Source organism: Bos indicus, chromosome 19, assembly GCF_029378745.1.
Source record: "Bos indicus isolate NIAB-ARS_2022 breed Sahiwal x Tharparkar chromosome 19, NIAB-ARS_B.indTharparkar_mat_pri_1.0, whole genome shotgun sequence".
Taxonomy (NCBI): domain Eukaryota; kingdom Metazoa; phylum Chordata; class Mammalia; order Artiodactyla; family Bovidae; genus Bos; species Bos indicus.
In genome coordinates this window covers 13,281,768-13,294,378 of record NC_091778.1, presented here as the reverse complement: position 1 = coordinate 13,294,378, position 12,611 = coordinate 13,281,768, and the positions used below count along the sequence as shown (strand labels likewise).

Genomic DNA, 12,611 nt, shown 5'->3' with positions numbered 1-12,611 from the left:
TTGTTGCATTTTTTTGATAATTCATTCCTTTTTAAATTGAGATATAATTTATATTTAATGCGTATAATACAATTCAGTCACTTAACATGAATTTTCACCTGGTTTTGCACCCATCACCACAGTCAATTTTTTGAGGGTGATGGGGTCTTCATTGCAGCATGAGGGCTTCTCTTGTGGTGCATGGGCTTGGTTGCCCTGCAGCATGTTGGAGTTTAATTCCTGAACCATGGATAGAACCCACATCCCCTGCATTGGAAGATGGATTCTTAACCACTGGACCACCACAGTCAGTTTTCATCACCCTCCAAAGAAACCCCATATCTGTTAGTAATCACTCCCCTCCAACCATCTTCCTTCAACCCTTCAGCCCTAGGCAATACCAGTTTACCTCGTGTCTTTGGATTTGCCTACTCTGGACATTCATGTAAATGGAATCATACAAAATGTGACCTATTGCTTCTGACTTCCTTCGCTTAGTGCAGTGTTTTTAATGCCCAGCCATGTTAAGCATGTAGCAGAACTTCATTCCTTTTTTTATGGCCAAGTGATTTATATGGATATACCACGCTTTGTTTATCCATTCATCAGTTGATGGACATTGCCACTGTTTAGCTGTCAAGAATTATGCTCCTAAGAATATTAGCCAAGTAAATAAATATTAAAATAATAATAATAAATAAAGTGATTCCCCAAGATAAAATGGCTCATCACTGTAAAAATGCTTATTAAAATCAGAGTCCTCCTTGAAAGTACATAGTCATTAGAACTTTTATAATCTAGTGTAAAGAGGGAGAAATAAGATATAGGACAAAACCCATTCAGTATAGTGTATACTGGTACAGGAGAGACAGAGAAAATTGGTCCTGATGTGTGTGGAAGTATTAGTTGCTCAGTTGTGTCCAGCTCAGAGACCCCATGAACTGTAGCCTCTCTGTCTATGGGATTTCTCACCAAGAATACTGGAGTGGATTGCCATCGCCTGCTCCAGGGGATCTTCCCGACCCAGGGATCGAACCTGTGTTTCCTGCATTATAGGCAGATTCTTTACTGTCTGAGCCATCAGGGAAGCTATGTATGGAAGGAAACAGACAAAAATTCATATGAATATGATCTCACTCTTTTTGACATTTAAAAATATTCTTGTATTGATTTTTGGCGGCTCCAGCACTCTTTCCTACTACTTGACTGCACTGGATTGATCTGATCAATATCTTATGTGTCAAGCTATTTAGGAGTGGGCAGATCTAATTAAAATTAGTGCACCATCATTGAAATAAGTGGCTTATTTTGGAACTCATGATAATCAGGTCTTTAATAAGCCCACCATTAACTGTGTTTTTTTAACCATTATTTTCTGCTTTATTTTATTTTAAATGTAAATATATTCTAAGAATAGAGGGCGCTAACAATTGTCAGAAACGCTAACAATTGTCAGAAATTAGGTAAAAATTAGTTGTGACATTTGAGTTTCACACTTCCTCTCTGTTCAGTGTTTTGAATGTCTTGTCTATTATGTTGCAGGGTCGTCTGCTATTAAACTAATATTGACTCTATGTAATTTGTATGACTCACTGCCACCTTTTTATTCTTCCTAAGCAGATGGCTTTGTGTTTCAGGTTTCAGCACTCTAACAAGTTCATTTTGATGATTAAAACGATAGTGTGAATTTATATCAGTGTCTATAAGTGGTGACAGTGATAATGATTTATATTCCATCTATTAAGCCTGAATATTAATAATCTGTTATTTCCTTAGAACTCCTCAATGGAATGAATTGCAGCCACCATTTAATGCAAACCACCCTCTGCTCCTCGCTGCAGATGCAGTACAGTATTATCAGTTCCTGCTTGCTGGCTGTGAGTAGTTCTTGATTTTTTCCTTCCATACACTATTTTGAGCTTTCATCTTAAAATGCTGACTTTTAATGCAACCATGCATATTACCAGTGGTACATAGGCCAGAGGCCATAAACAATCTGATGGAGGCAAGGAAGATATTTTAATATGATACATCATAAGCTTTAGCACACATTAATTATGCCTCTGGATGTTCATGTTCCCTGGTCATGACATATACCCTTACTTTTATATAAATTGATAGAGAATATCTGGTGGGTATTCCCCAAAAGTTTTTTTTTAAATAAGGATTCTAGGATATAATAAAGTTTCATAAAATTGGAATCTATTTCTGACATAAAAAGAAGTTACACACTTTTTGCTGTGGAAATTATATTAGCAGGCTTTTTGCTTTGTAGGATTTTTTTGCAACATTGAAGTAGTGATTGCAGCTCCATAAGGATTTTGTTTACTTTTGATCTGGGTTCTGTTTTTACTTAAGGAGAAAAAAGTATGCATTGAACTAGAAATAGCCTTCTTTGTAGGTGAGACTGGAATAGATAATTGAATATTTATTATTCAGCTTACGGTCATAGAATTAAAAATTCTTTACAGTTATAGTGCAATTCTGTAGAATTCACTGAATCCTTAATTTAACTAGATGGCTCTGAGTACTGTATGCTTTTAGGAAGTTTTCTGTAAATCAACACTGACATGTTTTTAATGGAGTTTTATTCTATCAGACTTATTTTCTTGCCTGGTTGTATTATACAGTATGAAGTAAAAAATTTGTAAAACAATTTTATGTTTATAATGTGTGATATGTTATACTGGAAACAGAGAAAGTGTACTGACTTTTGCACTAAAGTTATGAAGCTCCATAACTGTAACAAGTAATTGGCGGTTTCATTTCTATTATATGATTGAATTCACTGATTCTTCCAGCATGTATTTATTGAATGACGTCTCTGTGTCAGTAACTCATGGTTTAAATGAGAGTAGTATGTTCCTTCTGTCCTCAGTGAATTCAGTATCTAATTCAGGAGACAGATGTTTTATCAAAACGTAGAAGAAAGTGAGACAGGTCATCAGTGAAGGGTTATACATGTAATTGTGAAGGCAGTGGCTTAAGTTGCTAAATTGTTTACAGAGGGATGCTGCTGCTGCTAAGTCGCTGCAGTCGTGTCCGATTCTGTGCGACCCCATAGATGGGAGCCCACCAGGCTCCGCCGTCCATGGGATTCCGGTTTTCTGGTTTAAGAAGCAGAGTATATAAAAGTTCTTAGGTTCTAGGTTATCTCAGCATATATTTAACTCTATCATATGACTTGGAAAAAACATATATTGATATATAATGTCAGTGTTTATAAGAACATTTTCCCATACCTCTCTACAGAGGTAAAAATAGTTAATTGTTGAATTAAGTATAGTTGACTATTTCAGCACTAATACCAGTTTTCTTTGTTTAGTTATTTTAAAATATACTTTGTATGTATTTACTTTTGGCTGCCCTGGGTCTGGATTGCTGCAGGCGGGCTTCCCCTGGCTGAGATGAGCAGGGGCTACTCTCTCACAGCCACGTGCAGGTTTCTCGTTGGACTGGCTTCTCTTGTTGCAGAGAACGGGCTCTAGGGCATGCTAGTGCCCTAGGAGTTGTTTCACATGGGCTTAGTTGCCCTGTGGCATATGGGCTCTTCCCAGACCAGGGATTGAACTCGTGTTCCCTGCATTGGCAGGCAGATTCTTTACCACTGGACCACCAGGAAAGTCCTCTTTAGTTATTTTGACAGGTCTGTTATAGTAGACAAATAGTAGCAAGTTCCAAATGTGTAGAAAAAGATACAGGCAAAATTAAAAAGAAAAAAATGCAGCTATCTCTATTCCTTGACTTATTTGTTCCAGTGAGTTAAGCTAACTTTATTTTAACAGCTCTAAACACCTTTGTCCAATTCTTAGAACTACAAAACCCCCCAGCTGCATGACTGAAGAACCACCATTGTAGCCCAAGCTGTCAGTCGTTTTCAAACATTGCAACAACACCATCAGAATTTTACATTAGAAAGAATACACTGGCAGTGTTGTAAGAAGAGGTTCAGGAGTAGGGAAGAGGTGTGGCGGCTACGTGATACTGGAGCAGGATGGGAGGGCATCAGTTAAGGCTTTTACAGAGAAGACAGAATAAACCTGTGAGATGTTGCGCAGTTGGACTAGGACAAAATTAGGCAATTTGAAGTAGTCACTGATGATTGTTTGATTTCTAAATAAAGAACATAATATAATGCATGTCATGTTAGATGTTTTGAATTCCAGATGGACTAGCATAGGAATAAGGATGAAAAGGCCAAGTTTCTAGTTCCAGACCACCTCTCATTAACTTGCTAAGTATAAAGTATCAATAATAATACTTGCTCTATAAACATGTTACTGTGGTCAGTGCAGTGATGCTAAGCATCATTCTGAACCTTTATTTCTTATTTCAGAAATAAATAAGAAATATTTTCAATTAATAGACTTCAAGGACTTAACAATGGAATACCTATTCTGAATCTGTGATCTTGACCTTGTTGCCAGATCTGTTGTCTAAGTGACAGACTTAATATGTGTGTCCTATATCTAGGTTACATAATTGTTACATTCCCTCTTATCTAGTGAAATGTTACTATAGATATAACTTAATTTGTAAAACACCTCAGAGATAGTTAAGTCTGTAATAATTATTATATCACTTCTTTACATTGACAGCAGAGACACAGATTTAGCCTGAATTTTGAAGTCACGTTTTCTTACGTAAAGAAAGACTATTGGACATCCCTGGTGGTCCGGGGGTTAAGAATCTGCCTTGCAATTCAGGGAACATAGGTTTGATTCCTGGTTGGGGAAGTAAGATCCCACATGCCGCGGAGCAACTAAGCCCACAGTACCACAACTACTGAGCCTACACTTCACAGCCGTAGTCTGTGTGCCGCAATGAAAGATCTAGAATGACACGGTGAAGATCCCACCTGCCACAGTGCAGTCAAATAAATTTTTTTTTTTTTTAAATAAAAAGGCTGTTTGATTTAGAGTCCTGGACAAACTAGTATATTTCATGACTGAAGAAATTAAACATTCAAGACATGGACATCTGCATCAGAGGAGTAAAAGCTGAAATATAATTGGTTAAAGCAACGCTAGAGCCGGTTTAGAGAGAATACCTTTACCTGCCCATCTGTTAAGCCCATCTTTATGCAGGTTAGAACCTCCTGAAGAAGACTTTCTTACTACCTTCTTGCCTTCTCTCCATTTCCCTTACTGAAACCATTTGAAAAGATGATATTGAACCTGGCGGCAGGAAGTTTTTGTTTTACTTGACCATGTTGAAAATCTGCAGACTATTGATAATATAGTACTGAAAGTATCTTCAAATATAATCATTTGGAGTAAAACTGTAATGCAAACTTCTCTAGGGTCACCAGCATTTTCATTGGTTGTGTCTGAATCTGTGGATCAAGTGAAGTAGACTTGTACAAACTCCGGAAGTTGTAATAATACTGGACAAAGAATGATGTAAATGGAAATGCAAAAGACACTTTGTCGCAGGGAGAAGAGACTAGGAGAGCAGGATGTTTAGCAAGGAATCCCCACCTCCCCTTCCAGCCCTGTAATCATAACAAGTACACTGCTAGTTGATAAACAGAAGTTCTGCATATGTGGCCTAAGGGTCACTGATGGGCAGGGAAAGGGAAGTGTGCCTGAACTTTAAAGACTTCTTACCTAAATATAGTCAAGTAAGTGAAAACTCCAAATTTTGTATTCTTAACTCTAGTCACATTTACTACCCATACTAATTGAATGGAATTCAATTTTGAGCAATTTTGGTGTATAAATTGACTCATATGAACCTGCCCCTTACAAGGTCACTTTGGAGGTGGAATTTACTTCTTTGTTATTAGGGTGAGCCATAAGAAATTGCTGTTTAGAATAAGCCAAAAAAGTCCTATGGTTTGAGTAGATTGATTAGTTTATGTGTGTAAAGAATATATGCAGATGGTAGTCTCATCTTGCTGTCTAGCTCAGTGAGGGTAAAAGTTAAGAATCTAATATTAAAAAAAAAAGTTCTGCTTGGGTCATAAGAAATCTTAGGAATCGTTTATAAAAGATTACAGTAGTGATGATTAGTGATTTTTGTGGTAACAGTATTTTTTTTTTCCTTCAGAACAAATACATAACTATAGTTACTTTTTCTAAAATAGGCATTTTATTTCAGTGTATTCCTTTGCCAAAAACAAAAACGAGACTAGCAGATATCAACCAGCTTTGAATGTGATCCCAAAGTAGATAATACTTTTTCTTTAGTCTGTTTCCGAGCTTCCCAAATTGTAAATTAAAAACAGGGCTTACGGAGTTAAACTGGGGAAGTTTTATTTGGGCAAAAAATAATGTTTCCTCCTTTTCTTTCAGGTGATTTGGCAGCAGCAGTGTTTTTAAGTTGCTGACATTAACTAGCTTTGTTGGGGATAGGTCAGGCTTTGAACTTCTAAGATAATCCATGGGTATGTGAGAAGTTCCTCCCTAAGTTTACTGAGTTTTCTTTGTTAAATGGTAACAAAGGATCATGCAAGGGAAGTATAGCTTTGATACACAGTGAAAATGGTTAAGGCCTGTATATGGGGTTTTTGTTAATTATTTAACTATCTTTCAAATATAATTGACTGTTAACATAAAAATAGTGTGAATGTACTGTGGTCTTTAAAACACATGTGTGTGTGTGACAACAGTAGTATAAAACCCAGGAGAGGGGGAAATGGAACTATACTATTGTAAGGTTTTTATTGTAATGGAACTATACTATTGTAAGGTTTTTATTGTATGTGTGACTTCAACATTATTTGGAGGCAAACTGTGTTGTTAAAGATGTATGATGAAATAAAAAGCAAACCTAAGTGCTGAAAAAGGAAGTAAAATGTTAAGAATAAGCAAGTTGATGTAACCCTAAGCATCATCAGTACTCATGTTAGTTATAAATGGCCTGAATACCGGACAAGTCAGAAATTGTCAAGTTGGGTCAAAAAATAAAACCCAGTTATATGCTGCTTAGGAGAAACCCACTTTTTTTAATCAATATTTTTTTATTGATATATAGTTGATTTTTATTGACATGTATTTGCTGCAGGTCATGGGGTTGCAGAGTCAGATATGACTTAGCAACTGAAGAACTGCAACAGCTGTTGCTTTATAATGTGTTAATTTCTGTTTTACAGCAGAGGGATTTGGTTATATTGATACATATATATATACATTCCTTTTTAAAATATTCTTTTTCATTATGATTTATCATCAGATACTCAGTACAGTTCTCGGTGCTCTTGAGTAAGACCTTGGTGTTTACGCATTTATATATAAAAGCTTATATCCGCTAACTCCATTCTGCCTCAATCCCCACTCCCTTGGCAACCACTAGTCTGGGAAAACCCACTTTAAACTCTCACTTGCTGCATTACTATCAGACAAAGTGGAGCACTCCACCAACAATAGTAGTGTGTGCATTCTTTTCCCGTGCACAAGGAGCATTGACAAATACAGACCGTCTTCCGGGCCATAGAACAAGTCTCAATAAATTTCAAAGCTTTCAAGTTATACGAAGTATGTATATTCTGCGACCACGATGGAATTAAATTAGAAATGATTAACAGATCTCTGGAAAAATCTACAAATATATGGAAAGTAAACAGTACACTTCTACATGATACATGGTTCATAGGAGAAATCAAAGGGGAAATTAGGATATTTTTAGCTGAATGAAAATAAAAAGAGAACACACCCCTATCCGAGACTACTATTCAGGGAGAAAAGAATAGTAGGTTGAAGTATAAATACATGCCACAAGTTGGATGATTCTCAAGGGCATCCTGTAGAGAGACAGAGTATGAGGGAGGGTTGAATATGACCATAAAGAATTCAGTAGATCTTTGACGGAACAGTTCTATATCTTGATTGAAGCAGAGATTATACAGATAAACGTGTGTGATAAAACGGAATAGAATTACATTTAAACACCCCCCTCACACTCTCACCACAAAATGAGTGTATGTAAAACTAGTGAAATCTGAATAAGGCCGCTGGGTTGTACCAATGATACTTTCCTGGTTTTGAAACTAGGTGAAGTGTGTGCAAACCTTCGTTGTACTATTTCAGCAACTTGATAGGAATCTATAGTTATTTAAAAATAAAAACTGTGGAGAAAAAAGGAAAAGTTTGTGGGATGGCACTGAAGTGGTACTCAGGGTGAAATTGATCAGACTAAATGCACATGTTATAAAACAAAATCAGTGGCGTCCGCTTTCATATTCGGAAACTAGCAAAAGTAGAGCGAATTATAGCACAAGAAAGGAAATAGTAAAGATCAGAGTGGAAAAGTAATTAAATCATAAAATTGTAGCATGGTGTTCTTCTCCTTGGAGATTCTTTGATTTGTGGGATTTTAGTTTTCATCAGATTTGAAAAGTTTAATGCAGTTATATCTTCACGTTTTTTTCTCTCATTCCTCTTTGCTCTTTTTCTGACTGCAGTTATATGTATGTTCACCCCTTGATATTTGCTCAGTTAAAAAATTCTCTTTCAGGGAGAGGGTGGGATGATTTGGGAGAATGGCATTGAAACATGTATAATATCATATATGAAACGAGTCGCCAGTCCAGGTTCAATGCACGATACTGGATGCTTGGGGCTGGTGCACTGGGATGATGCAGAGGGATGGTATGAGGAGGGAGGAGGGTTCAGGATGGGGAACACATGTATACCTGTGGCGGATTCATTTTGATATATGGCAAAAACCAGTACAATATTGTTAAGTTAAAAAATAAAAGGTTTAATAGTAAAAAAAAAAATTCTCTTTCCCTCACTCTGTTTGATTTTGTATAGTTTGTGTTTCTGTGTATTTATATATATATTATCATCTCTTCTGCTCTGTCTAGTGTGCTGTTTTATTCAACACATTTGTCATTTCAGATACCATATTTTTCATCCAGTGCCATCTGGATGTTCTTTTATAGCTTTCATTTCTTTCTTCGTCATGTACATGTTTGAACATATAGAACATTTATTTTGTAATAGTTGCTGTAGAATCCTTGTGTGCTCACTCTTTTCACCCTGGTATTGCTGGGGAGTTTTTCTATTGACTGATTTTTTTCTTCTTGGTGTGCCTTCCTGCTTCTTTGTGTACCTAATGATTTTTGATAGGATGCTGGGCAGTTGTAGTTTCACATTACTGAGTAGTGGATTATTCTCTATTCCTAAGAGATACTCAAGCTGTTGTTGGTGGTGTTCAGTCAGTAAGTTGTGTCTGACTGTTTGCAGCCCCATGGACTGCAGCACACCAGGCCTCTCTGTCCCTCACCATCTCCTGGAGTTTGCCCAAGTTCATGTCCATTGAATTGGTGATGCCATCCAACCATCTAATCCTCAGCCGCCCTCTTCTCCTTTTGCCTTCTCAAGTTCCTTGGAATAAATTTTGTTCTTTCTTTGTTTATTTTTAAGCTTTGTTATGGATGGTTCAAAAAATAGCCTTTTGCTTAGGGCTGATTAAAGAAGGAAGAAGTTAATTCTTAGTGGGGATGGAGAGAAGTGGCTGAATTTTGGAGAAATTGAACAAGTTGTATCTGTATGATTTGGGACTATATGAGGTTACTGAAGAAAAGTAGAGAGAAATGGATGACGGGCTTGAACAAAAGGTTCTATCATTCACTGAAACATTAAGAGAAATATATTGCCCTGAATAGGAGAAAGAACTGCTGATTACGGTGTTGCCTCTGTTTTGGTGTATGTAGTATATTTGTTGTTGTTCAGTCACTCAGTGACGTCTGACTCTTTGAGACCCCATGGACTGCAGCATGCCAGGCTTCCCTGTCCTTCACTATCTCTGAGAGCTTGCTCAAACTCACATCCATTGAGTTAGTGATGACATCCAACTATCTCGTCCTCTTCTCCTGCCTTCAGTCTTTCCCAGCATTAAGGTCTTTTCCAGTGAGTTGGCTCTTTGTATCAGCTGGCCAAAGTATTGGAGCTTCAGCCCTAGCATCAGTCCTTCCAATGAATATTCAGGACTGATTTCCTTTAGGATTGACTGGTTTGATCTCCTTGCAGTCCAAGGGACTCTCAAGAGTCTTCTCCAACACCACAGTTTAAAAGCATCAATTCTTTGGCACTCAGACTTCTTTATGGTCCAACTCTCACATCCATACATAACTACTGGAAAAACCATAGCTTTGACTATAAGGACCTTTGTTGGCAAAGTAATGTAGGCTGGTGGTAATATTCAGTAGGTTCTTGGAGATAACTCAGAAACTCCCTCTATGTATACTCCATATGTGTATTTATAGACGAGCTCCTTTCTGAGATTTTTTGGATTATAATCAGTCACTGATGTAAACTTTCTCTGAAATAATTTTATCCTAGAGAGAATTTAGAGGGAAGAGATGAGGTTTCATTATGGTATAGACAGCATAAAATTTAAAAACTCAATGTAAATCACTCAAAAAATCCACCTGAAATGTTACTTTTGAATAGCTGGACTGTCTATTGACATATTGACTTTTAAAAAATGTTGTTTTACTGATCACTTGGACTTCACTAGCACTTTTGTTTAAGTCTTTATGTATAATGAAGTAGATAATACCTAAAGCTAGTGTTGACATTTGTCTTTTACCTAGAACTGTGAAGGGCTTGAAGAACTTTGCTGGTGGCTCAGATGGTAAAGAATCTGCCTGCAGTGCAGGAGTGCCAGGTTTGATCCCGGGGTTGGAAAGATCCCCTGAAGAAAGGAATGGCAGCCCACTTCAATATTATTGCCTGGAGAATGCCATGGAGAGAGGAGCCTGGTGGGCTGCAGTCGATGGGGTTGTAAAGAGTCAGACACGACTGAGCAACTTTAGAACTATGAAAAATGCAAGTAGGCAGCATGTTTAAGGTTAGATTCTAGAGATCTTGATTCTGACCTAAATTTTATCCTGCTGGCCTACCAGCTACAACTGTGAGAGTAAAAATAGGAAATGTTTTTCCTTGTAATAAAATCACACTTTTAGGTTTAGAGTGAAGACATGTTTAGAGTATTTTACTATCTCGTTTTATTGGTTTTACAATACAATGGTGATCTATTTTGAAGATACTGGTAAAAAAAAAGGATGAAAAAAGTACTGGTCTCCTCTACCATGGTCATCATCAGTGCCCTGGAAAAGCAATTAAACGTGCAGTAATTTTCAGAGCCGCTCTCTTCAGAGTGCCACGTTAGATTTAACCTAACATCCTGGATTGCATCGCTGTTGTGGTATGTACCAAGTATGGTAGAGGTACTCAACAATATTTCCTTGCATTGTCCATAATAAATATTTGCCCAAGAGTTGGTAGGGTGGAAGGGGAAAGAAAGAAATGTTTTTCTCCTGTAGAGGAAACTTGTAATGTAGGGCTTATTTATAGAGTATTTATAGTCCATTGTTGGGTCATTGGGTGTGTCATACTACTCTATCTAGGTCTGAATATCTGCAGTACTTAAAACACCACTTCATATTGAATTATATTCGGTGGATTCTCTTATTTATACTTAATTTTATCAACTGACATATGTCCTTCCTTAGAGAAATGATTTTAGTGAAATGGTGTTTTTCTCCAAGAGACATATTATCTGTTTGAGAAATATTGACCTTGAATTTGGCCATATATATGCTGTATAACTTGAGGAACATTATGAAATTCAATACATTTTCTTCCTCAATGAAAATATATAGTTTATCAAAAAGTTCAGTTTACTTTCTTTCCCCTTGTGTTCATGGGATACATGCTTTTTATTGATACCTATATCTTTACATAGATCTTCATACCTGTGGAATAGTTGGTTGGGTTTCTCATTATTTATTGTTGAGAGGTTCTAGCATCAAAAGTCCTTTCTATTACAACATAATGACCTAGACTTCATTTTTAATTAAGTCTTATTATTTCTGTCATTTGCTTTAGTGTTCATCATATGAGAGGGAAAAAGTTCTTATGTCACACCACCATCCTGTTATAATTGTTTTTTAAAATTGGAATGAAACAAAAGAAAAGTTATTACAGAGGGTTGTTTTGTTCTTTTAGATGTCTTTTTTCATTTTACAAAATTATGAGTGTTATTACAACTTAGTGTTCCTTTAAGTTGTTTTATGACTTGCTTTTTTTCCCCAGGTACAGTTGAGTATATTTGTTTCCATTTATGCTGTTAATATTCATTGCCATTGAATTGGCAGATTTGGCTGGGTAGAACATTGCTTCTGATAGATTAAAGAAAAGTAATCTATTGATCATAAAGCCTCTAATCCTGGAGTACCACTGCTTCTGATGTCATTTACTCTGTCCCACCAGAGTTTAGTGTCTCAGATGGTAAAGAATCTGCCTGCAATGCAGGAAACCCGGGTTCAATCCCTGGGTTGGGAAGATCTCCTGGAGAAGGGAATGGCTACCCACTGCAGTATTCTTGCCAGGAGCATTCCATGGACAGAGGAGCCTGGCAGGCTACAGTCCATGCAGTTGCCAAGAGTTGGACATGACTGAGCGACTAACACTTTCACTTTACCAGAGTTTAAGGTTCTTCTGTTCAGATACTGATACCTCTGAATGTGCATTTTGTTAATTGGGTAGTGGGGATGCAAGATGGAGGGTGTGGGGGGATCTGTTTGCCCTTCTCTCCAAAAATAAGGGGCCAAAAGAGAATGGTCTGTATCTGCTCACCTCAGTAATGTAGTGGGTTGATATTGGTGGGAGCTTGTAGTT

At 37.0% G+C, this 12,611-nt stretch overlaps 1 protein-coding gene across 1 annotated transcript in view; it reads left to right on the top strand.

Moving 5' to 3' along the window:
* The window catches only part of BCAS3 (BCAS3 microtubule associated cell migration factor), a 586,026-nt gene that overhangs the window by 267,759 nt on the left and 305,656 nt on the right, over positions 1-12,611 (top strand). The window contains exon 22 of the mRNA XM_070774269.1: positions 1,756-1,856. Within this exon, the coding sequence (XP_070630370.1) occupies positions 1,756-1,856 (101 nt within the window). The remainder of the gene's footprint in view (positions 1-1,755; positions 1,857-12,611) is intronic.